This window comes from Rhipicephalus sanguineus, chromosome 3 (genome assembly GCF_013339695.2).
Source record: "Rhipicephalus sanguineus isolate Rsan-2018 chromosome 3, BIME_Rsan_1.4, whole genome shotgun sequence".
NCBI classification, from domain to species: domain Eukaryota; kingdom Metazoa; phylum Arthropoda; class Arachnida; order Ixodida; family Ixodidae; genus Rhipicephalus; species Rhipicephalus sanguineus.
The window spans coordinates 34,364,210-34,390,606 of record NC_051178.1 but is presented as its reverse complement, the minus strand read 5'-3'; the positions used below and the strand labels follow the sequence as shown (position 1 = coordinate 34,390,606).

The 26,397-nt window shown below is 51.1% G+C and overlaps 1 protein-coding gene across 1 annotated transcript in view; it reads left to right on the top strand.

The window, feature by feature from the left end:
• The window catches only part of LOC119386544 (glycosyltransferase-like domain-containing protein 1), a 103,067-nt gene that overhangs the window by 32,195 nt on the left and 44,475 nt on the right, over positions 1 to 26,397 (top strand). Inside the window, exons 2-3 of the mRNA XM_049413170.1 lie at positions 18,371 to 18,601; positions 19,664 to 19,773. Coding sequence (XP_049269127.1) covers positions 18,371 to 18,601; positions 19,664 to 19,773 — 341 coding nt within the window. The remainder of the gene's footprint in view (positions 1 to 18,370; positions 18,602 to 19,663; positions 19,774 to 26,397) is intronic.

The following is a 26,397-nucleotide window of genomic DNA, read 5'->3' as shown; positions in this document are numbered from 1 at the left end:
AGCTCAGGGACGCCGCTAAACGAACAAACAGAAGATGAGCGCGAACTATCAAGTGTCACAGCTCGACACTTGAAGCACGCTAATTTCCTTCGCTGCTTTGGCCGCCTTTGCAAGGAGCGCTTTTGCAAGGAGCGCTGTTCAAAATGAGAATATCCATTGGCGAGCCTCACTTCGTATAGCATTAATTTCTTGCTATCGCATTCATTGCTTCGCCCTTGCGGCGAAACTGTGGCTTTTTTTTATTTTCACTACCACTTGCCTAATAAAGTAGGCACAATACATGCGCCTTTGCAATTACAGCAGACTTGCGATGTACATCTAAAAGAATAAAAATTGAGTGGCAAACTAAACAGACCAAGGTGAACCATTACTGATTCACGAGCAGGTAGCTTCACACTCAGGTGCCTCGTGAAACAGTATGCTGTGCCAAGACGCTCTGTCGAACAGGGTGGTGACCCGTGGTTTCAAGAGGCGTGGCCCGTGGTGTTCAGTGAATTGCATTCAGCAGTACGACGATACCTGTTTTTTTCTGTTTTGCTGACTCCCCGTCAACCAAACAATCGCGATTAAATCATTATTCGGGAAATTGCAGTGTATAATTTCCCCGCACAAAGCACTACTGCCAAAAAATTCAACTCCAGCACTTGTCAAATGGGTGCCGCAGTGCCACCGTCAGACTGCCGAGGGGGGGGGGGGCTTCTTAAAAAAAGGAGGGGAGGGCCGGGCCCCCCACCGGGCCCTCCCTGACTTTAAGCCCAGGTTCTAAACCCCGGTCGAGAGCCTAGGCACCGTTCACTGACCAGAGGGAGCTGCGTTGCTCGCTGTGGGCCGTCTCAAGTTGGCTGACATTGGCCGCTAGGGGCAAGCAGAAAACAGACGCTCGCACGCGTCCCCCCTTCTGGCCCGGCCACAGTATGGGCACAATGCGCTTGCATAGGCGGCTCCACGTGCGCGGCGGCGTTCAGCGCCAACGCGGCCGTTTCCGCGTCCCTGGGGTGATAGCGTTCCCACCCAGACCACACGCGCGGCATAGCGCGGCTGCTTGTGCAAGCATATTGTCGTCTGTGTGCGTTCCTCTGCAACTGCTGGCTGGTTTTCAGACTGTCGAAGGTTTGGATAAAATTTTCAGGGCAGTAAACATTGATAAACGCAAACTTCTGTGCGACGCAGGTCTTGTACAGTCGCGCTCAATATGACTTGCAACACGGGAGCGCGTGGCCTCACGAGTTTTAATGACTGTGCACGGCTTCAACTTGCTTCATTTGTGTAACATTATTTTCTTGTTTGGGAAACACCCCCAAGGAGATAACAGCGTTTCGTTGTAGAAATAAGGGCTAGTGGAAGAATGCGAAGTCTTTAAACCAGTGAGGCCGCACGCTCCCGTCTTGCAAGTCATATTGAGCGCGACTGTGCATAGTGGTAAAGAACTTGTCTCTGGGACGGAAGCTTGGTGGCAAGTCGGCGTGTGTCCCAAACGCGCGTCAACACTCGGTCAAAGACTATGAAGTTGAGAGTAAGTAAGCATTTTTATTCAATGGTCTCGTTTTATTTCATTCTGTTTTGTTGTATTGAAGCTCTCTCGAAACAGAAGCGTCATTGATGCGACCTGCGACTGCAGAGCAGGTTTAGTGCAAGCACGCTGCGGCGGTGGCCGTGTACGTGCAGAGACATGGAAAACTGATTTTAGCACGAAGATTTTGCTAACAAAAATAATATACGAGCATGACAAGGTCGAAACAGGTACACCAGTCCTATAGATATAAACCGCGAATCGAATACCTCTAAACGAAAGGAATACTCATCGCTGTCGAGCCTAAACATGCGAAACACGCATAAATGTTACCGCAGATTTCGTAACATTCGCTTGAGCGAACTGTTACAGCCTTGTAAGCGCCGAAAGCGATGGCTACCTGAAGTTGGTGGCGCCGACGCGCGCTTCAAGCGCGATTTCCTCGACCACACGTTCGGTTACAGCTGCAGGGTCTGCGACCACTTGTGGTTCGACAACAACCTGACCACAATCGCTACTATAAAAATGTGTGACGTCTTTATATGACAGTAGAGGAATTGCACGGAGCATTCACGGTTTACCTGATTATCTCCGAGCAAGCTCCTCCATTATTCACTTCGTGCATACGGTGGGGATATTACGCCGCACTCACCTTCCCGCCGCATGCTTCGCATAACATCGATTCCCACGGTACGTGAGATCTGCCGAATTCTTAAAATTGAGAATCACGATTTTGATTGGTTTCGGCGACGATAAGATGAGAATGGCTAGAAAGTTTCTTCTGCCGTTGAGGCACGCAGCGCTCCCGATGTTGCGGTGTGCGCGCCCGTGCTGGATGGAGCCTATGATCGGCATCGGGGGTGATTTATATATATGTGTGTGTGTGTGTGTGTGTGTGTGTGTGTGTGTGTGTGTGTGTGTGTGTGTGTGTGTGTGTGTGTGTGTGTGTGTGTGTGTGTGTGTGTGTGTGTGTGTGTGTGTGTGCGTGCGTGCGTGCGTGCGTGCGTGCGTGCGTGCGTGCGTGCGTGGTTTTGTAATAACGTCGTCTACCAAATGTACTGTTTTAGGGGCGAAGATCCTTAAAGCGGCACCCGTTCGTCCCCGTCGTAGTGGGTAACCAGTCTTAACGCTAGTACCAGATCTTGACCTCCACGGTGGTGCCGGTGGGAGATTTCTCCTGTGCGTTGTTGAACAATAAAAAATCACAGCATATCCACGGAGTGAATGATGATGAGTGGGCGAAGCTGCGGAGGTTCATCGGTAAACCGTGAATCTTTCGTGAATTCTGCCCAGTACATCATCACCGACGTGAGATCGGGCGCGTTTATACTAAAGGTTCGATGACTTATGACGACTTGCAGCTCACTTTAATTTTACATGTACGCTGTGAATTTTCATTGTTTAGAAAACCATTGCTTTAGAAAACATCTGGCGTCTTTCGTTAAGCAGCTGGCGTCTTTTCGTTTTGCTTTAGAAACATCTGGCGCTCTTTCGTTTTGCTTTTAGAAAACATCTGGCGTCTTTCGTTGGTTTATTTCATCAATCAACGGCGTTTTGAACAAAATTTTTATTGTTTAATCACGCACAGGAGAAATCTCACCAGGCACTACCTTGGAGGTAAACAATGGCTGCTAATGGGAATGAGAGACAGAAGAAGTCGGCTTTTAGCTAACACTTACACTTCTACTTCTACTAACGTTTCCTACTGGAACATGCCAATGGCTGCTAATGGGGAATGAGAGACAGAAGAATTCGGCTTTTAGTTAACGCGCACGCTGCGAATTTTTTATTGTTCAACAACGCACAGGAAAAATCTCCCACCGGCACCACCTTGGAGGTCAAGATCTGGTACTAGCGTTACGACTGGTTACGCACTACGACTACGAGGGACGAACGGGTGCCGCTTTAAGGAGCTTCGCCCCTAAAACAGTACATTTGGTAGACGACGTTATTACAAAACCACGCACGCAGCATGCACACACACACACACACAATTTTGTTATTCGGTTCTTGGTTATACATCCTTTAGGAAGTAGAACTTTGCGACTGATTGATATATCGACCACAAAGAGTCCAATTAAGTAGACGTACCTCGAAGAGAATGGTCTTTGCGTAAAACATTCAGGAAAGTTCGAATGGAAAAAAAGAAACGATTTATAGAATCAAGCTAAAGTTCGACGTCTTGTAAAACTACCATGTCCAGCAATCTGGGACATCGACTACTGCGGCATAGTCGAATCCAAGGGGAAGCGCTCGGCGTAACTCTATGGGTAGCGTTCTTTAAAAATTTATTACTGAGGAATGCCTTATTTTTCGCAAATCGCACTTAAGACACTAAATTCTGACAACGTTCTTATGCTGTACATCACGATTAGTCTTAATCCGCTGGCTGGATTTTTTTTTCCCGAGACACTTTTGTGCATCCATTGAAAATGCATGGTGTGATTTTTGAAAAGTTGACTCTAACGCAACGATCATTTATTCGCTGATTGCACTCTAGTGGCATGTACAGTAGGGCACGCTTTTTATCTGTTCGCAATTTGGTGTGATTACGCTGGCTGGATTCTTTCCCCGAAGAGTTTTTCTTAATCTATACTACGGGAAAGCAGCCCTACAGGGGTAAACAAATTGCCTGTCGCTTAATTGATAAGAAAGTGCCTGTTGATCACGTTGAAACTCAGGAAAAATCTGCAGATGTGACGCACGGTATCATGCTGAAGTATAGGGAATTGATAATGGTAATAAATAATAATAAAGAATTTAACAATCTTCGTGAGGAAATGCCAGCATCACCAAAAGAAAGCAGAACAAACTGAGCCAAGGAAAAGAGACAGGAACAGGATGGATGCCTATCCAAGGCCGTACAGCTCTGCAGAGGATCCCCCCTTATTATAGCGAGTCCCTTTAATGCTCCTCACCACACTTGGGGTTACTCGTACGACACTCGCAAGGGGGAGGACCTCTGGAGGGAAACGATGAACCAAGACCTGATGCTAGTAACGGACCCTGCGTTTCCCACCAGATGTGGTACTTCGTCCAGCAGGGACACGACACCGGACCTCACCTTTGTCCGGAACGTGGCGGAAGTCAAGTGGACTAACCTCAACGTCGACTTTGGCAGCGACCACTACCTCTTGGCCACTGTCCTGCGGGTTGGACGGACAAGATAACACAAGTTCCGAGTGACCGATTGGGATAAGTTCCGCAGGCTAAGAGAGGAGAGGTCTGAGGGCGAGGAGAAGCTCGACCTTGAACGCTGGACGGCGCAGATCGGCGAGGACATCCAGGCTACCACTAAGGAACTCACTATGGACCTCCCCGTAGAAAAGATGGACAGCAGACTAGCTCATCTTCTCGAGGCCAAACAGTCCCTCCTGGCCAGGTGGAAGGGGCAGCGCCTCAATCGCAGGCTTCGCAAGAAGATAGCCGAGGTCAACAGAAGCATTGAGGAACACTGTAAGGTCCTTTCTAAGCAGCAATGGGACGAGGTTTACAATTCGGTAGACGGAAAGATGTGGAGGAGAGGCTCTGGGAACCTCCTAAAGCACCTGCTGAACGAGAACAGCACCAAATCGAACCAGAGATGTACACTGACTCGCATACTTCATGCAGCTAGGCAAGGATCCTCGGACAATCAGGCAGGCCCGTAGCAAGGAGGGGGGGGGGGGTGCGCTCCCCCTCCCCGAAATTTTTGTGATACATGGTGTTTTACCAAAATAAATAATGAAAATAGGCGTTTTTTTTCAAATAATCAAGGATTTCAGAAAGTGCCCCCCCCCCCCCGAAAAAATTCCTGGCTACGGGCCTGCAATCAGGTACTGGCAGAACTTGTTGGGAAGTACCTACCAATCGACCAATCGCCTCCGGCCCGCCACCTCCCGCCCCCGACTATGCGGGGGGCGCTAACCAGGAACTGGACGCGGAATTCGGAATCGAGGAGATCCGACAGGCCATGCACGACCTAAACGGCAGGTCGGCCCCGGGTCCAGATAAGATCACAAACAAGGCCTTGAGAAACTTGGATGACAAGTCGGTGGAGTACCTGACGGATGCCATCAACCAGCGTGGAGTAGTGGTAGAGTCCCGGAGATGTGGAAGACTATCCTCATCCCCAAACCGGGCAAACCTCTCAGCCTCGACAATTTCCGGCCCATTTCGCTCACCTCGTGCGTGGGTAAGGTGGCCGAACATGCCATCATGAACAGGGTTTCCCGACACTGGAGGACCTCGACATTTACCCCCACAATATGATAGGGTTCAGGCCGGGCCTCTCGATGCAAGACGCCATGAAGCTCATCAAAGACCAAGTCATCGATCGCACCACAAGGGACGTAAGAGCAATACTGGGACTGGACTTGGAGAGGGCATTTGACAACGTTCTCCACCACTTCGTGCTGAGTCAGATCTCGTGCCTCGGGCTTGGCAAGCGCTTCCACGACTACACGAAATCATTCCTGACAGACAGAGAGGCTATTCTCAAAATGGGCGACCTCACTTCGGACCCGGTCAGGCTTGGCTTCAGAGGGACGCTACAAGGGTCAGTCTTATCCCCGACCCTCTTTAATCTCGCCATGATTGGTCTGTCTAATAGACTGTCCGAAGTCGACGGAATTAACCACACAATCTATGCCGACGACATTACCATAATGTGTACTGGCTGTGCTGCAGGAACCTATTGAGGCCACAGAAAACTACCTAAAACCGACTGGTCTTCGGTGCTCGTCGCGGAAATCAGAACTCCTGCTGTACAGGCCCAAGAGCAGGGGCCCCAAACTGAAAGGTTGGAAGCCAGTAGAGGACGTCAGCATCACTCTTAGGACAGGTGAGGGCTGCTTCATCCCCAGGGTGGACTCCCTCTGGGTTACGGGTATGACTATCGAATCGAACGGCCCTAATAACCTGACGGTAACGAGACTAGCCAGAAAAACGGACAATGTCATCAGACTTATAAGGAGGGTTGCCAACCGGCAACAGGGACTTGTGGAAGACAATCTCGTAAGGCTGGTGCACGCCTTTGTGATGTGCCACTTTACCTACGTTGCAGCCATGCACAATTGGCAGAGAGCGGAGCGTGACAAGCTCAACACGTTAATCAGGAAGGCCATCAATAGAGCTCTCGGGATCCCCATGTACACAAGCTCGGAGAGACTGTTTCGTCTCGAAATGCACAACACGCTGGAAGAAATTGCGGAGGCTCAAGAGAGGGCGCAATTCGCCAGGCTGTCCACCACGCGTTCCGGTAGGAACATTCTGCGGGAGTTGGGGACTCCAGCGACGGAAATCGAGTCTCGCTTCTGCAGCATTCCTCGTGAACAGCGAGGACGAATCACCATTGTCCCCATCCCGCGAAATGTCCACCCTGAGCATAACGAGGGTAGGAGACGGGCCAGGGCAAAGGCTCTTTTAGAAAGGGCTCACGGTCAGGCCGGGGACTGTTGCTTCGTCGACGCGGCTCGGTATCCCGAGGGGAAGTATGCGGCAGTGAGCATCAACCACGAGGGGATAATCACAAACTCGACGACGGTCCGGACGACGGCAGCCGAAATAGCGGAGCAAGCTGCGATTGTGTTGGCCTTGCTGGACAACAGGAAGTCGACGATTTACAGCGACTCTAGATCGGCGATTAGAGCATTTGCCAAGGGCACCATCTCGGAACCGGCCTTGCGGATCCTCCGGGACAAGAACATCGAGCCACACACACTCGTCTGGTTCCCAGCTCACATGGGACAGATCGAGGGAGCACCGCCCAATCTCAATGAGTCGGCCCACATAGCTGCGCGAGCACTAGTAGACCGCGTAGCTACCGGAGGGCGCCCTGAGGTTTTGGATAATCGGGACCCTCCCACCTCGTATAACGAAATCACCAAGCATTTTTACCTGGGGCGGAGACAGTACCCTCTACCACACAGAAAATTAAGCAGACTACAGGCTCTGACACTCAGGCTACTTCAGGTCGGGGCGTACCCTAACCCCGCGCTATTGCACATGATTTATCCTGAAATACCGGCAACTAATGCATGTTCATTATGCGCACATATCGCTAATCTCGAACATATGCTCTGGCGGTGCCCCGCGTTACACGGCGGCGAAGTCATAACGCCGTCATAATGGGAAGATGCTATTACCAGCTCCGGACTCGAAGCACAATTATGGGCAGTCCAACGGGCCCGCGACGCAGCAGAGAAACTTGTTCTTTCTGTTCCGACGTGGGAGCGGCACGCAACGTGCTAGGGCGCGTTCCGAAGGATCGAAATATAGTTTATTCATCATCCAGGAAGGATGCCTGTCCCTTTTTTCTTGGCTCAGTTTCCTCTGCTTTCTTTTGATGCTGCTGGCATTTCCTCACGAAGAACTATGTACCAACTTGCCCAACAAGCCACCCTAATGAAATCTAGCAATGTACTTGAAACTTATGGGGGCAAACCCTTAGTGTAGAAGCACATGTATAGCATAGATGGTATTTCAATGTATACAGTTACGATAAGATGATAGATCACAATTTAATATAATGGATTTGCACTGTTTATTGTTATCAATTGTGGCGAAGCAATTGGTACTGTTTAACGGTTGCGCTCTCCAGCGGCTCCTAGTGGGTCGTCCTCTTCTAAACGCCGCTCGCGCTCGGAGCTCGTGCCTTTGCCTTGACTGTCGCCATAGTGCATTGTCGCCGAGTGCCGTCCAATAAACAGCTTAACAAATTGGTGGAGGTGCTGTGCTCCCATTCGATGACCCTGGAGCTTCGTTCCCGTGCTCTGCCACCTACCATGCCTCAAGACGCCGCTCAGCAAACGCCGTCTCCCACACCGACCACATGTCCCGGTGTCCCACGCATCCGCGATCCACCTATCTTCACTGGCGCCGATCGCACCGACGTGGAGGACTGGCTCGCAATTTACGAGCGCGTGAGCGTACCCAACAAATGGGACGAAGCAGGCAAGCTGAGCAACAGGAAATCGCACGCCAGTTCTCTCTCCTGGCCTTCGCCCATCCGCCGCACGTTCAACAGTCGTCGACGACCCTTCTTCCTCCCCTCCGGCGAGCGATTGAGCAGGAAATCGCGGAGGTGATGCCTGAGTACCACCAGCAACCTCCGGCTTCTGCGCCACAGAGTTACGCTCAAGTTGTCGCCAGGACGCACCAGGCAATCTCTGCGGCTGCACCATTGAGTTACGCCGAAGCCGCCGCTAGACCTCCGTCCTTCGAAGCGGGCGTGCCGGCTACGTATGCTGCCGTCATCCCTAGTCCCCGACTGCAACCCACCTTGCAGTCATTTCAGCAGCCGCCCCGTCAATCGCATCCTGCGACGTGGGCGGGACCTGCCCCGGCGAACCGATGGCGCACACCCTACAATCGGTCCATCTGCTTTGCATGCGGTTATGCCGGTCACGTGGCACGCTACTGCCATCGCGTGCAGCCGCCTCGAGTCGCGTCACACCCACCACCAGCCAGTCCAGTCGTGCATTCTACGACCCGCCTATGTCACCGACGTCACGCCCAGCTCCATCCACTCGCCGCTCTCCGTCTCCACGACGTCGCTCACTGTCACCAATGCGGCCACGTTCTGCCGCACGAGAGCAGGAAAACTAGTCGTCGCAGTCCACGAGGCAAGGGCTGCGACGCTATCGAACTGTAAAAGCCCTCAGCGAAGTCCATCGAATGTCATAGACGTGTTTGTGGACGGTGTTCGCGCATGTGCCCTTATCGATACTGGAGCCGCCGTATCCGTTATGGACGCAAAACTGCCTTTGCCTTGACTGTCGCCATAGTGCATTGTCGCCGAGTGCCGTCCAATAAACAGCTTAACACATTAATTTGTAGTCAAGGTAATTATCGTGTATTAATTATATGCAACCTAGTGTTCAGTGGTGTCATACGAAAAATATCACCCGTCGGTGGTCTAGTGGTTATGGTGCTTGACTGCTGACCCGCAGGTCGCGGGATAGAATCCCGGCCGCGGCGGCAGCATTTTCAATGGAGGCGATAATGCCAAGGCCCGTGTGCTTAGATTTAGGTGCACGTTAAAGAACCCCAGATGGCCGAAGTTTCCGGAGCCCTCCACTACGGCGTCTCTGTCTGTCTGTCTGTCTGTCTGTCTGTCTGTCTGTCTGTCTGTCTGTCTGTCTGTCTGTCTGTCTGTCTGTCTGTCTGTCTGTCTAGCCGCTTATGACTTTGTGCTCTCTTGGCCGTTTCGTTAATGGAATGTACGCCAAATTGGGTATTGCATGACGTGATTGCATGACGAACATAAATGACAGGTCATAACATGAAAATTATGACGCATGTCATGAACGGTATGACTTACATGCCGCAGTCTTCGTGCTCTCGCTGCCGTTTCGTCAATTTAATATACCATATACCAGAAGTGGTAAGGCGTGACAAGAGTGTATGACGAACATAATTGATTGATCGTAAAGCTTCTCATAACGTGCATGTCATGTACGGTATTAATTACAAGACACGGTGTTGGGGGCGCTCGCGGCCGTGTCATTAAATGGATATCTACCAAAATTGGTATGGCGTGCCATTTCTTTATGACGAACATAAATGACAGGTGGTAATATGAAAATCATAAAACGCATCTCATGTACAGCATGACTTACATTCCACGCTCATGGTGCGCTCGCGGCCGTTTCGCTTGATATTGCCACACGCGCTTTTTTTCTTATTTTAATGTAACTAGTCCGTTGGACGCGTAGCTACTGCCTTGCCCAAGCCGCGCCCTAATGTGCGGGATCCTTCCAGATTATTTTAGAATATTCTTTTAGGCTTGAGCGTGCAAATGCGAACAGTTGAGATTATTCTGGAACTAACGCACCCACCAGCGATAAGGCTCGAATATTCGATACCGCATATATGAATGCCGACGCGCCTTACCGCAGATCAGTTTTTATCGACGGCCGACGCTCTGTTCACCGCCATCAGTGTACAGTGTGTATTGCTGTAGTTTGACTTTCTGTTTCGCGGCCACAAGTTTGGCCACATAAAGAGTTTCATCTTGGACACGCCGACTGCTGTCTTCGTCGGCATCACGACACCGTGACATCTGGTGGAGGTGCTGCTCGTTCATGTTCCGGACGCCCCCGTCAAGCCGTGAACCCAGCCCATGTCGCGAAGAAGACACTGACACCATCAGCGACAGTCGAGCCAGCCACAGACTGAAAGGACTACCCCCACAATACGGACCCTTACCGGACAAGGCAAAAGCCACGGCGACGAAGACAACAAACACGATGATGGCTGCAGTGTCGCCTGCAGCGATAGTGATGCAACCGCCCAGGGAGCCGCCGACATTCCGTGGTTCACCATGTGAAGACTCCGAAACCTGGCTGGCATGGAGGAAGGAAAAAGAAAGGAGGAAGCCCTTCCTAATCGCCTAATAGGGGGGGGGGGAGGCGCAAAATCTGCCCCATACATTGATTTAGTAGGGGGGGGGCGCTGCGACGAACCTTTGCCTCCCCCCCCCCCCCCCCCCCGATGGGGAACCCTGCGCACGCCTATGGCGAGGAGTCAAGCAGGAGCTCTTCACCGGGCTGATGCAGAATACAGCCAACACCGTCCAGGAATTCCTGTCAGACGCAACGACGACCGAGAAGACGCTGGGAATGCGCGCCGCACAGTACAATCACCGCTCATTTTAAGACAGAAATGGCTGTTGATGTCCTCGATTCCAACGAGTTGCGCGAAATGATCCGAGTCATCGTGCGAGAGGCGCTGCGAAAGCTCGCACCTTCTCCGCAGCCTGAAGTGACGTCGATTGCGGACGTTGTACGAGAGGAAATTCAACAGTCACTAAGCGTTCCTCAGCCCGCACCACCGCAGCTACAAGCCATGAGCTACGCTGCTGCTGTCCGCCGTCGCGTCCCCCCTCCGCACCACACACCAAGACGCCGCCCCGCCGCTGTTCCGCCGCCACCAACGTCTTACCGCCCACCACCTGTCGGCCAAGGCTACGCTCCGAAGAAGATCGACGTTTGGCGCGCCCCTGACAACCGTCCGCTCTGCTACCACTGCGGGGAGCCCGGCCACACATACCGCCGCTGCCAGTATACCGACAGATGGGGCTTCGCGGTTTCTCCGTCAACGCGCCGTGTCCAAAGCGGGGTGAACGACCACGCGACATCGCTGACTACCTGGCCGACACTCAATGGACATATCGATGTTCGTTGCGTTCACCGTCGCTGTGAGGCTACCGGTCCCCTCAGCGACGCCCGCAGTACAGCGGCCCTACCCGGGGCCCATCCGCGAGCCCTTATCCAGAAAACTGAGGGCAGCAACCGATGGAGGTGCGGTTGCTGTACGACGAAATAACGAAAATCCTCCGCCTCCGATAACCCCGCGACGAAATCCTAAGAACGCGCCGTAAACAGAACGGAGCCACAATGACGAAACCTCGCGGACCGAAGAAAACCTGAAGACGGAAAATGGAAGCAGCGGAACAAACCGCCGCAGCCGTGATCCAACACCACGACCTAACCGCAACGCAAGACGATGAACTGCGACGTCGACGTTCTTATCGACGGCCACAGCGTCACAGCTCCAGTGGCGTAGGCAGAAATTCTTTTCAGGGGAGGGGGGGACCTCATTTATCCGACATTGGGTCCGGGCAGATAAGTGGGGTCGAGCGTGATGCTAACGAACTTCAGCCATGAATACAGACACCTGAGAAGGCGCGCGACGATCGCATACATCGAAGAAATCTTGGCCGTCAGCGATGCGTCTGCTTTTTCAGATTCTGACGAAGCTACAACGCCCACCCCAATACCCGAGCCAACTTTCGACGTAAACCCAAGTATTCCCGCTTGCCAATAGCAACAGCTTCGATGCCTTCTGCAGGAATACAAGGACTGTTCCTCGTCGTCATCGCGGGTCCGACAAACGCTCCATACTAAGCACCGCATCATAACAGAACAAAAATGCTCGACCACTCCGTCAGAGTCCTTACGGGATTTCGACGCTAGAACGCGAGGCCATAAAGAAACAAGTCGACGTAATGCTACGCGACGACATTATCCAGCCTTCCAAGAGTCAGTGGTGTTAGTGAAGAAGGACGGGACCCTACGCTTCTGCGTCGATTATCGCCGCCTGAACAAAATCACGAAGAAGGATGTCTACCCTCTCCCACGGATAGACGACACGCTTGATCGACTTTACAACGCGAGGTACTTTTCGTCGATGGACCTCAAGACCGGCTACTGGCAAATCGAAGTCGACGAGAGAGACCAAGAGAAGACCGCCTTTATAACACCAGACGGCCTCTTGGAGTTCAAGGTCATGCCCTTTGGTCCTTGCTCGGCACCTGCGACGTTCCAGCGTGTTATGGACACCGTGCTCGCAGGATTGAAGTGGCAGTCGTGCCTTGTTTACTAGGATGACGTTGTCGTGCTTGCCTCAAACTTCGACGAACACCTCCGGTGACTTGAAGCTGTACTTGAAGCAATCAAGGCCCCCGGACACACCCTAAAGCCAGAAAAGTGCCGCTTCGCGTACAACGAACTCTTGCTCTTGGGCCGTGTCATTAGAAAGGGTGGATAAGCCCGGACGCGCGGAAAACAGCTGCCATCGCTGCCTTCCCGCCGCCCACCGACAAGAAGGCCGTACGCCGATTTCTGGGCTTGCGCGCCTATTACAGACGTTTCGTCAAGGAATTTTCACAGATCGCCGAGCCACTGACGCAACTCACGAAGACCGACGTCGAATTCAAGTGGGAAACGGCGCAAGTTCAAGCATTTCAAGAATTGAAACGACGCCTGCAGACGCCTCCGATACTTCCACGTTTCGACGAATACGCCGATACGGAAATCCTCACCGACACAAGCAGCGTAGGATTCGGCGTAGTGATGCAGAACTATCGGTAAATTGACTATTGATAGTATCGATAGTTTTTTTGAAACTATCGATAGTGTAAACAAGCTACCGATAGTGCTACTATCGACAAACTATCGATAGTGCAATCGGTAGTACTATAGTTACTATTACTATAGCGATATTACTGCCACGCGTGTTTATTGCTTTGTTATGACGTATTCGGGTTTCACTCACAAACACTGTTAGCAACGTTTGACGCAGACCACGCCGTAATGTTTGAGAAGCTTCACAATTGTTTGAGATCATTTTGTTAAGGTTACGCGCTGGACGCGAATAGTCAAGTTTATTCGTGAGCTTACACGAGCACCAGCGTTAACGGTGGAAGGGTGATGACTGATGTATAAAGGACGGTGCGTTCCACCGATGATCAGATTACTCAACGGTTGACGACTGATCCCGCCGCTATCAGTGCGCAGCATGTATCGCTTGTATTTTCAGTTTTGATTTTCTGGGCACAAGTTTGCCCAAATAAAGAGCTCCGCATTTCCCAGTCTTGCTGCAGCATTCTTACCGTCACAACCACGTGACAATACTATCGATAGTGGTGTGAATAATGATGCGGTTGCTGGCAGGCTATATTGCCAAAACATTTGCGATAGCCTACTACCAGCTTCGCTTAATTTATGAGCAATTCTCGTAGAGAAATTAATTATTTCCGCAGTGAGAATGGCGGAATATATTCATCAATAAATTCGTATCGAAAAGCAAGCAGTTACACCTTACAATTAACTTCCTGATTTTTTTTTTTTTTGAAATCATAAAATGCAATATCAATTTGAAGCCGTGCAGTCCCATCACATGTAAAGGCTTCCTTTCCGCTACACTGAACAGTTTGACTTTATGATCATGTGTCAGCAAAGCAGTCTGGTGAAGAACACAATCCTGTCAACTTTCTTGCCCTTCAGCCTGCTCCTCCGGCTCCACTATGTACCACGCGCGCGGGGAACCAAGTTTATTCTGCAGTGAGTCGGCGCTGTTGATTTTGTACTATCGATAGTACCATCGAAATTTTTGCTATCGATAGCGCTATCGATAGTATTTTTCACCATCAATAGTTCGATAGTGACTCAGCTATCGATAGTATCGATAGTACCATCGATAGTTCTGTATCACTAATTCGGCGCCGTCGTTGTGCAAAGGAATTACGGACTGGAGAAGGTTATCAGTTATGCTAGCCGGTCGCTATCTAAGGCAGAGGCCAACTATTTCACAACAGAAAAGGAGTGTCTTGCTATCATCTGGGCTACATCCAAATTTCGCCGCTACCTGTACGGCAGGCCCTTCAAAGTTGTGAGCGACCACCACGCCTTGCGTTGGCTAGCTAACTTCAAGGACCCTTCAGGTCGCCTCGCACGGTCGAGCCTAAGACTTCAAGAATTCGACGTTACCGTCGTTTACAAGTCCGGAAGAAAACACTCTGACGCCGACTGCCTGTCTCGTGCCCCCGTGGACCCGCCGCCGCAAGATGACCAGAATGATGACTGCTTCTTGGGAACCAGATGTGCTGACGACTTCGCTGAACGACAGCGATGCGACCCGGAACTAAGATGCCTTATGGAATACCTCGAGGGCAAGACCGCCGTCGTTCCGAAAGTATTCAAGCGAGCACTGGCGTCGTTTTTCTTACGCAACGGCGTTCTCCAAAAGGAGAACTTCTCACCACTTCGAGCCAAGTACCTTCTCGTGGTGCCTTCGGAATTGCGACCAGAAGTCCTCCAGGCCCTACACGACGACCCGACGGCTGGACACCCCGTGTTTCCCGCACGCTTGCGAGAATACAAGAAAAGTACTAGTGGCCTCGCCTTACTGCCGACGTCACCCACTACGTAAGGACTTGCCGAGACTGTCAGCACGCCGCCGACAAGGCCAGCCGGACTTCTTCAGCCGATCGAGCCACCTCGGCGACCGTTCCAGCAGATCGAGATGCACCTCCTAGGGCCGTTCCCAACGTCGACTTGCGGTAATAAGTAGATCGTCGCAGCTACCGACTACCTGACCCGCTGCGCCGAAACACGGGCCCTGCCCAAAGGCAGTGCCGCCGAGGTAGCCAAGTTCTTCGTTGAGAACATCGTCCTACGTCATGGCGCCCCAGAGGTCCTCATCGCGGACAAAGGTACCGCTTTTACTGCGGACTTAACTCAGGCAATTCTAAGATACTGCCAGACAAGTCACCGCCGCACAACCGCCTACCACCCACAGACAAATGGCCTCACTGAGCGTCTAAACAAGACAATCGCTGACATGCTGGCCATGTACGTCGACATCGAACACAAGGCCTGGGATGCCATCCTTCCGTACGTGACCTTCGCATACAACACGGCCGTGCAAGACGCATATGACGCCCTACTAGTTGGTCTACGGAAGGAACACGGCAACGACGCTCGACGCCATGTTACCCAACATCCCCGACGAAGAAAATCTCGACGTCACTGTTTACCTTCAGCGCGCTGAAGAAGCAGGACAGCTCGCCCGCCAACGCATCAAGAATCAGCAGATGACCGACAGGCGCTGTTACAATCTTCGACGACGCTTCGTGGATTACCAGCCCGGCGACCGTGTTTGGGTTTGGACGCCGATACGCCTACGTGGGCTCACAGAAAAACTTCTTCGGCGATACTTCGGGCCATACAAGGTACTTTGACGTCTCGGCGCTCTTGACTACGAGGTCATCCCGGACGGCATTACGAACTCTCAGCGACGCCGCGCACGACCTGAAGTCATCCATGTCGTGCGCCTTAAGCCGTTTTTTGCGCCTCAGCGAACCTGGGGACTCTACTTCTTCCTTTCTTATTGTAATTTATTTGTGTATGTACTTGTCTTTTTTTTTTCTTCTATGTTCTGGTTACAAGCATCGCGACAACGTTCTTTCAGAGGGGGCAATGCCACGCCCGCTTCTTGTTTTATTTTGATGTATGCGGGTTTGACCAGCAAGGACGGTTAGCAACGCTCGACGCTGACCGCGCCGCAGTGTTCGAGAAGCTTCGCGATTGTAATAGATCACTTTGCTAAGATTGCGCGCAGGACGCGAATAGTCTAGATTATTCCAGAGCTTGCGCGACCACCAGTGATAAGATTGGAAAGTTCGATGCGTGATGTATAAAAGACGGCGCGTCCCAGCCATCAGCAGTTTATCGACGGCCGACGCCCTGTTCGCCGCTGTCGGTGTGCAGCGTGTGTTGCTGTAGTTTGAGTTTTCATTTCCCGGCCGTAAGTTCGGCCAAAAAAAGAGTTTCGTCTTGGACACACCGACTGCTTTCTTCGTCGACGTCACGACCCCGTGTGACAATATACTATATGCTGTTGGCACCTATCCATCATGTATTTAATCTGTACGTACCAGTGTTGCGGAGTTGCCACTCCGGAATTGGAATGACTCCGGAATCATTCCACATTTTCGCGACCGCGGAATGGAATGGGGACAACGCTTGGAGGAATGAAATGTGAATGGAATAATAATAATAATAATATCTGGGGTTTAACGTCCCAAAACCACCATATGATTATGAGAGACGCCGTAGTGGAGGGCTCTGGAAATTTCGACCACCTGGGGTTCTTTTACGTGCACCTAAATCTAAGTACACGGGCCTCAAACATTTTCGCCTCCGTCGAAAATGCAGCCGCCGCGGCCGGGAAATGTGAATGGAATTAAGCGCCTTTTGCACGGAATGGAATGGTGTTGGAATTACGTCTTTTTCCGAAAATAGAGCACGTTTTCGTCTACGCGCTGTTTTTCTAACTTCAAACATTAGTACGTCAGAGACTCAAATTTAAAAATTTAACAACAAGACATTGCATACCTGCGCACCGGCGAACACAGAAATTTAGTTCTCCTCACCCCATCCAAGCTTGCGAGGCGCGCTTGACAAGCGTGAGTGCTGACGAGCAGTGCGGCCCAGTGTTACGTATTCGATGCAAAGGCACAAGGTGTCCTAGCGGTGCAGTGTTCCAACTAATACTAGCAGATCTAGAGGGTTTTGTTCCCCATTAACCATATCCACGACCGCTCCAGAAGCGTGGCAAAACTGCTTGGTATTCTTGAACGCTACTTTTGTCAGCATAAAAATACGCTATGTCGTCATTTTAGCATTAACACATTTAAGCTTAAAATATTAAAAAATCGCCATTCGTTCAAACATGCTGGCCATGCAAATACTATTGGTAGCGGGAGAACTGCCCCTATGGGAATTAGTCGGGTGGTTGTACTGCACGTGATATGTCACCAAAATACTATCCCTCGACCTTGGTAACGTGTTTTGCGTACGTTTGCAGTTCTTAATGCACCTGTTGACATCAGCTTTATGGGGCGTTCATTCTTAACTCGATAAAACTATCAAGATGCCTTTCCTACGTTGATGAATTACAGGAGTGGAATTGAACTGCCCGGCCATCCCCGGAGTGGGAATGGGCTAAGTTCTTTCATTCCCAGGCATTGAAAGGAATGTAATTGCGGCAAGTTCTAATTTCCCGGAATGGACTTGTAATGGAATGGAGGCGCCCATTCCGCAACACTGATCTGTACACAGTGACAACTTTCAAATGCAGATGGATTCAAGGCAATTTTCGAGCTACTGTCACAGACATCTTCAATAACGTTATGACACTAAGGCGATGTGACAGTGCCAGAAAGAATGCTTCAGGCAGCTAGGGGCACACTGCTGCACCAGCAGCATTCTGGTTTAGCGTGCCCACTTGTGAAATTTAAGATGCCCTGTGACCTCTCTACTTGCTCGGGCACCTTCTAAGTTTCCGTTAGTGGGAGTGTCGCTCAAGCCTTGCCTGAAGTGTTCTGTGAATGTGCAGTATGCTGTCCTTAAAGTTCCGGTTCTTTTTCGGTGATCATTAATAATTCTCAATCTGAAACACAGAAAGGGCATTCTCAAGACAAGGGGAGGTGCATATTAAAGACGTTACTCCGGACTAATACATAATTGCGTATTATCAGATTTGTTCGGATGTGTGGTTGCTCTGTGTTTGAAGCGAGCATCGTTTGTGCAGCTTGGTGGCCGACGTGGTGCTGTTCAACTCGCACTTCAACCGGGACTCGTTCCTGACAGCCGTGGAACCGTTCCTGAACCGTGTGCCAGGTGCGGGCCGCCTGGGGCCCCTACGGCCTCGATTGGAGGCGAAGGCGCGAGTGCTGTCCTTTCCGATCAAGGTGCCACCGATGGCCCCAGCTCCGTGCAGGGACCCCGCCTCACCCCTTCACATTGTCTGGCCTCATCGATGGTCAGTGCTTCTGGTATTTACTGAGCATATGTAGCTAGTGGCGAATTGAAGAAACGGTCGACCTTGTCGCAACCCATATGGTGTTCCCGCTTTCACTTTTAGATGCGAAGCATCTCTTGCTCGGGGGTATGTCCCGCGGCGATGGCGTCCGCACTCACACTGCGCATGTGCAACTCTCCTCCTTCCCTCTCTCCAACTCTATCCACTTCCCTCTCGTTACTCTATCCACTTTTCTCGCAGCACCTGCTTGCGCTTCTCCTGCGTTCTCGCTTCTGCTCTCGCGCGCATGCGCTACTCTGCTCCTCTAGTCTCCTCTCCTTCAAGTGTGAATATAAAGGGGGTAGAGCGCTGCGCGCGTTCAGTCCAGCGCTTGCTTCGGTTGACTCCTCTGAAATGCGGGCTCGACATGCCGAAATTCTCTCCTGCGCAACGCCGCGATGAGCGCCAGCGCATGCGTGTCCCCTCCCGCTCTCTCCTCTCCTACGCTGCCCCCCTCTCACGCGCCTGTCGACCTCCTTCCCCGCTCGCCCTGTGAGAATTAACGGCCAGGCTAGAGGGAAGACACAACGCGCGTAGTGTTCCTCTTCGCGTTCCAGGACGCGAGGTCAGTAGCATGCCCAACGAACGCCAACGGAACCGGCACGCTCTCTCTTCTTCATTGCCGTCGTCTTCTTCTGTTCCGCTCTCAGAACACACGCAGATTTCTCCGGCGTAGTAGGATGTGTTACCAATTTCTGTGGCACATACGTTTTTGCCCATGTTCGGCTTCGTTTTCAGTTGACAAGTGGTGGCTAGTGGAGCATGCTCAATTTTTGTGGCACACACGCGATAAGAAAACTCCTAGCGCGTGTTGTAGAATTTCATCAATTTCCTAACTGCCAGTATGAAAATCCATCTGAACGTTCTACTCGATCCTGTATGTAGCGGCAGCGAGCGATATGTGTGAAAATCGAGCGGCCGCAGACGTTCAATGTGAAAAAAACACAAAGCGGACCTTCTCGTTTCAACGCAAACATGTATACAACTACGAAGCATGAAGTGAATAGTCAATCCGTGGTGCAGGGAGCATGACAAGGGACCCGAAGAGTTTGTGCAAGTGCTGCTTCAGCTGCACCGACTTGGCATGGACTTCCACGTGTCCTTCCTAGGACAGGAGTTCGACAAGCTGCCTAGTGAGTTTTGTGCTCTTCACTTGTGTCCTGACCAGGCATCTTTGTAACACAGCTTTTGCTGATGTAGGTTAATGGTGGTTACCTGCGGCTAATGTTGTCTAATTGTGGACCAGTAGTGACCAGTGCTTGTTAATTTTGGCTAGTGATGGCTAAGTGTTGCCTAATATAACTTACAGTCGGATAGTGTTGTCTAGTGCATGTCAATTTGGGCTGGTCGTTATTCACTCTTGGCCAATGCTTGCCAGTGTTGATTTACTGTCAGTCAGCACTGGGCAGCCTTGGCTAACTGCGACTAAGTGTTGGCTAGTGCTCGATGATTTTTCTTATCTGTCGGCCAGTTATGGCGTATGCTGGTTAATACTTGGTAATGCTGGTTAATGATGTCTATGTGTTGCGTAATATTTACTTACTCTCGGATAGTGTTCCGTAGTGCATGCCATTTTGGGCTGGTCGTTGTTAAGTGTTGGCCTATGCTTGCTAGTGTTGATTTACTGTCAGCCAGCACTGGCCAAAAGTTGGTTAACTGCGACTAAGTGTTGGCTAGTACTCGACAACCTTTTTACAGCGAAAGCTGTTATGAGATCATTTCACCGGCGGTTTTTGGTGCCTGTGGTGCAGGTTCTTCTTATTGTTGCTAATAGCTCTTTGTGGCTGAGCCTCCGAGAGTTTTAATAAGGACAAGGCCGTTTGTTTAACCCAAACTACACACAAAACGTTTAATTATACACTGAAGTAGAAATAACTACACACAGGCAAACAGTTAATAAAAGGTTCACTGCACTCGGTAACCCACTCATAACAACAAACAAAACTCAAGTTCAAAGGTTTCAACTGAGCGCTATAGTTCAGACGCGGATGAATAGCGGAGCAGGGAATAAAACGAGTTCAGTCTCACCCACCAGCGGAGGCTTGACTGGTGGAGTTGACGCGTGCGGCTGGTGTTGAGGAAGAGGAAACGGTGGCTGCTGGCCGACGCACTGAGATGACAGAGCCAACCTGGCTAGGCAGCTAGATGCACAGCTCGGGCCCGTAGCCCGACTGCTGCGGCTAAGTTGCTTGCCGACACCAGAGTCCGCAGGCCTTGGGGTGGAGTTCAGGCACCATGGCTGTGGTGTCGCCCGGGAACGCGATGGCAGGAGGCCACGGCCGGTTGAAGTCCTGGAGGCTCGGGTCCGCAACCCGACGGCCCAACTTCAGCGCCCGGTCCGGTGGCAACTTTCTTGCCTCGTTCCCTTCGAACTCCTCGGCTCTTCTCCGACCCAGGCTTTCCTCGGTCTCGGGTCAACTTTTCTACTTTTCATTGGACACTGCTCGACCACCGTGTTGACAGGTGATTGGCTCGTGACATACTCCGTGCTGTCTTCTTATTGGGCCACCTGTTCGTCGAATCCTTGCGCCTCGCGCTCTCGTGAAGGTATTCGTCGTCGTTGTCTTCCATTCAGCACTGTTCTCATCTCCGCGCGCGCACTCCTTGGCCGTCTTTCTTTTTATGACGCGCACTTTTCAAAGGCGCACAATTCGAACGCGCACTTCACTCATCACAGTGCCGTAGTTGTCCGCCGCTGCCGCCGCCGCCGGTGTCCGTAACCAGTATCGCTCGAAATAAGAAAAAAAAACGAAATAAGAAAAAAATTCCAGGATGGAACGAGGTTCGAACCTGGGCCCTCTGCGTGGGAGCCCAGCATTCAACCTCTGAGCCATGCCGGTGTTTGAAACTGCTCTGCAAAAAGGTCATATACAGGCTTCATGTCGGGAAGGAACCACATTAGCATATGCAATATAGCGTGGTAGAAGAGTAAAATAAGCACCAAGTGTCGCACAATGCGAATTCTGTAACCAGGCGTCACACAATGCGAATTGCGCAACAAGTAGGTTGTTGAATGCTTCCAACCCATTACAAAGGACTCTGCCATAATTCTTCATCGTCATCAGGCACAGTATCAACAAAGTGCGCATAATGCCTTACATGGGTTTAGCAGGAACCAACGCTCTCCGTAGAATGACGAAAAATGGCGCAGTGCCTGCTGCCCTACTTCTCAAAAATCACAATGATTTATAGCGTAGTGGGTTCCTCGCAGGTGCACTTGTATTGGTTGCCAAGGAAGCCCATAAGCGCATGATCCACTTCCTCGTGGTCTCAGTAAAATTAGAATGATTTATAGCGTAGTGGGTTCCTCGCAAGTGCACTTGTATTGGTTGCCAAGGAAGCCCATAAGCGCATGATCCATTTCCTCGGAGTCTCAGTAAAGTTCTCCCCCCCCCCCCGTCTCCCTCCCGCGTCAACGTATGTTATACAGCATGACGGGAGAGGGAAATAGCGACCGGGCGTCACCCAATGCAAATTACATAACTGCTGGGCCGTTTAAAGCTTCCAACCCATTACAAAGGGCTGAGCCATAATTCTTCATCGTCATCAGTCGTCGCGTCAACAATGTGCACATAATGCCTTACAGACGTGCAGCTGGCGCCTCGCTTCTTCGCAGAATGACGAATAATGGCTTAGTAGGTGCTTCCCAACTTCACAAAAATTGTGATTTATGGCGTAGTGGGTACCTTTCTAGTGTACTTGTACTGTAGCCCTTAACGGGCTCTAGAAGCTCCGCTCTTCGAGATTTCGCTGTGACTGTACTGCGGTTTCAGCGCAGGCCTGGCGTTTTTTACCTGTCGGCCAGTGTTGGCTTACGCTGGCTGATACTTGGTAATGTTAGCATATTGCCACGTGCATGCAATAAGAAAGACGACGACAACACAAATGGGCATACGCTGCGTGCAGAAGATAGAAAAGAAGAAAGAAGGAGAGCTCGCTGCGCGCGGTATTAAAAAAACTCCGACCTGCTGTTCTTCTCTTGATCTGTGCGTTACGACCTCTCTCTTGACGTCGCGACACTGGTGGAGGTGCTGGAGCCTGCAATCTGATGCAGGAAAGCCTGATTCGGACCCGTACGCCCAGTCCGGAGACTCAACCTCTCGTCACGACTCCAGTGCACCGATTCAGCCGGCGCCTACTAGGCCTAAGTCCGGAGTTCTCGGCTGTCCCTCCTCTTAGCAGCATGGCAGCGCCTACAAAGTCGGCGGGTCACATCCCGAAGGGCACCGCAATTGCTCACTACGACGACATAGACCAAGCAAGGCATTGTTTCGCCTTGCAACCGGACGACGCGACTGACCCTGCCTCGACTCCTTTATCTGTCGACGTCATCTCTACGCTGTCGCCATCAGATAGGAAACGCCTATTGGAATTGATACACCAGTTCCACGATTGCTTTTCGTCTACGTCAAAGGTCAAGCAGACACCATTGACCAAGCATCGAATAATTACTGAAGATGACACGCGACCAATCCGACAAAATCCCTACCGTGTGGCTCCGAAAGAACGCGAGGAGATTCAAAAACAAGTACAGAAGATGCTCGAGGATGACGTCATACAGCCTTCGAAAAGTCCTTGGGCATGCCCTGTGGTTTTGGTAAACAAGAAAGACGGCACCTTGCGCTTCTGCATCGATTACCGCAAGTTAAACCAAGTGACGAAGAAAGACGTCTGCCACGCATAGACGATTCGCTTGATCGGCTGCGGCATGCGCGCTACTTTTCATCCATGGACCTGCGAAGCGGCTATTGGCAGATAGAGGTCGACGAGAGAGGTCGTAACGCACAGATCAAGAGAAGAACAGCAGGTCGGAGTTTTTTTAATACCGCGCGCGGCGAGCTCTCCTTCTTTCTTCCTTTCTATCTTCTGCACGCAGCGTATGCCCATTTGTGTTGTCGTCGTCTTTCTTATTGCATGCACGTGGCAATATGATGACTATGTGTTGCCTAATATTTCCTTTCTGTCGGATAGTGTTGCGTAGTGCATGCCATTTACGGCTAGCCGAAGTTAAGCGTAGGCCAGTGCTTGCTAGACTATGGACGAATTTCAACCCTGTCTAACGCATTTGGAAGCTTTTTTCTTTGCGCACTGAAACGGGGGCACTCGCAGAGAAGATAGTCAATGGTTTCCTCGCAGCTACAATAATGGTATGTGGCGTTGTTGGCCATTCCGATACGGAAGGAATAGGCATTCGTGAAGACCACGCTAAGTCACACCGGCAGTAAAGCGTCTCATCAACTCGAGATATTCCTGATGGAAGACGGAGCTGTACATTCAGATCCAAACTGTGGATATGAGCGTTAGTGAATTCCGTCGAGTTCCCCTGTTCACATGTCGACGTGCCACTGAACAAAGCCTTGCAGACGCATAGGACACTATCATGAGGAGATCGGGCGTTCTCATTTGCTCGGTCGTTAGCGCAATTTGATGGTTTCCCAATGTAAAAAAAAAAAAAAACACTAGCGGAATAAACGACACACGCAGCGCTGAACTAAGAAGAGTTTTCGCTGTAAAAACCCAATTGTGAGTTCGGCGCTCCGTGTGTCATTTACGCCGCCCGTCTTCTTTGCATTGGGAAAACATCAAATTGCGGTAACGGCTATGCAGTAACGGCGCAGGCAGCGCTGAACTCTCAACTCAGCTGTTACAGCGAAAGCTGTTACGAGATCTCAACAACAGCCGGTTGTAGTGACGTAGTTGTCCGCCGCCGCCGGTGTCCGTAACCGCTTCGCGCACAATGAAAAAATATCCAGGACCGAGCAGGATTTGAACCAGGCCCTCTGCGTGGTACTCGATAATTCAACCGCTGATCCACGTCGGTGCATACAACTCCATCGCATGAGAGATCCTACACAGGCTTCATGTCGGGCAAGGAGTCTCATTAACAGATGTAATGTGCACAGTAAACCACTTTGCGCCGTTAAAGCGATTTAATTGAAGCAAGGTAAATACCCTTTTGGTTAAAAAGAGCTTGCAGAAACGGGGGTGTAAGGCTTTTTGCTTCGCCAAATAGCCTTTTGGTTTGCGTGAGGATTAATGTTCTATCTAAAACACCCTTTAGGAGGTAAGGGTGTTATGCGATATCAAAACACTTGTGGCCTTACAGGACAGAACGCCAGCTGATAATTGGTACTCGCTGATTAAAAGGCGTTGTATATTAGGCAACTTTTGATTATTAGAGCTGTCGCCTTTAGCACTACCTACAAGCACACAATAAATTTACGTGTATTTTGTGAATGGAAGGAAGCAAATAACTTTATTCTGAGTCCTGCGAGTTGGCGGGGCGGGCCAATGGCCCTGCCTAAGTGACGGCCAGGAGTACTTGAACCCTGGCTGCTTCCTCGGTTCGCTGGACAGCCCAGAGTTGATCGTCGAGGGCGTGGCTGAGCAGCGCGCGCTCGAAGGCTGTCACGAGAGGCCGCGTTCTCGTTATATTGGCATCCCTCGGCATTCCCGTCATATAGGGAACCCAAGCTCAAGTTTGCGGCGCGACGACAGCGCCGCGCGGAAAGCTCTGAACCTTAGCGCGGCCGACGCAGCCCCTTTCACGGTAGCGGTAGCGCACGTGCGCACGCGTTCTTCTCTCGGTGCGGGTAACTGGGAGGCCGTCAGCTGGGTACGTTGAACCGAGAGGCTTGCTGTGCGAAGCTGCGCATTTCCACGATGGCAGAAGCGACCCCGCGGAAGCGCAAGCGTGGTCTGAAGTATTGCGGTTTAGTGGCCAGCCAGAACAGTGCAGACAAGGCACACGATTCACGTGTTAAACTGTATCGGTTCCCGGGCGTGTCGCACGATAAATAAAGGCGGCAAGCGTGGATAGCTGACAGCGCTGTCTCGCCTTCTATTTTGGCTGTCTGAGTTCATCGCTTTCGTTCGTTCCGACTACCTGAATCGGTAAGTAACAGGGCGCATGCACGCAGCGACTACAGTAATGATTACTCGCTGTCTTCTCGCATTGTTGAAGTCCAGTTACGGTTGTAGCTGAAGCAATTTTGTGTTTTGATTCCCCGTGCTCGTGAGACCTACCCGTCGTTGTTGAACGTTCACATTCGCGTTATACCGTTAGCGTTGCGCGGTTGGTTGAATTCAACTGAACTCCGCACATTGTCAGAAGTTCGGCGCCTGCATTTCTCGCGTCGGGAAGGCTGCTTTATCACGCCGGAACGGACGTCTGTGCAGTTTCAGCAAGCTTTTACATCGTTCTGCAGGTTTGCTTTGTTTTTGTCACTTTATTGGGGTGATATATATTTAAGCCGCTAAATATAACTGGCACTTAATACATGCTTTGCAATTGCAACCTTGAAGTAACCACCTTCTGACTGTGCGATTTTCTAGCCGCGTTCGCGCAGCAGGTTTTATACGCCTGTCAAGTCGATATCCTCATAAAAAGAGACTGCAAGCATGACGCGAGAGCCGAAAAAAACGAGGCGAGCAGTTCATCTTGCTTCACAGCGGTTGAAGCTCAGCTAGCTGCCTCGTGTCTTAATCGGCGGGTGATTCTCAAGCGGCACGGAGGACTTGACTCTAACCTTCTCAGGCAGCAGTGCCATGGCCGTATAATCTTTTTTTCGCACGCCGCAAACGTTTGTTCACGAAAGCACATGGCTGCTAATGTAAGCATGCCATATAAAAACAACAATCATATGATTCGTAGTCCACGCCGCAGAACATAGATAGCGTGTACGGCTTCATTTCGGAGTGCATGTGGACCATTATTCATCTTTAACATGACAGAATGAGACTTACCTCGAGGTATA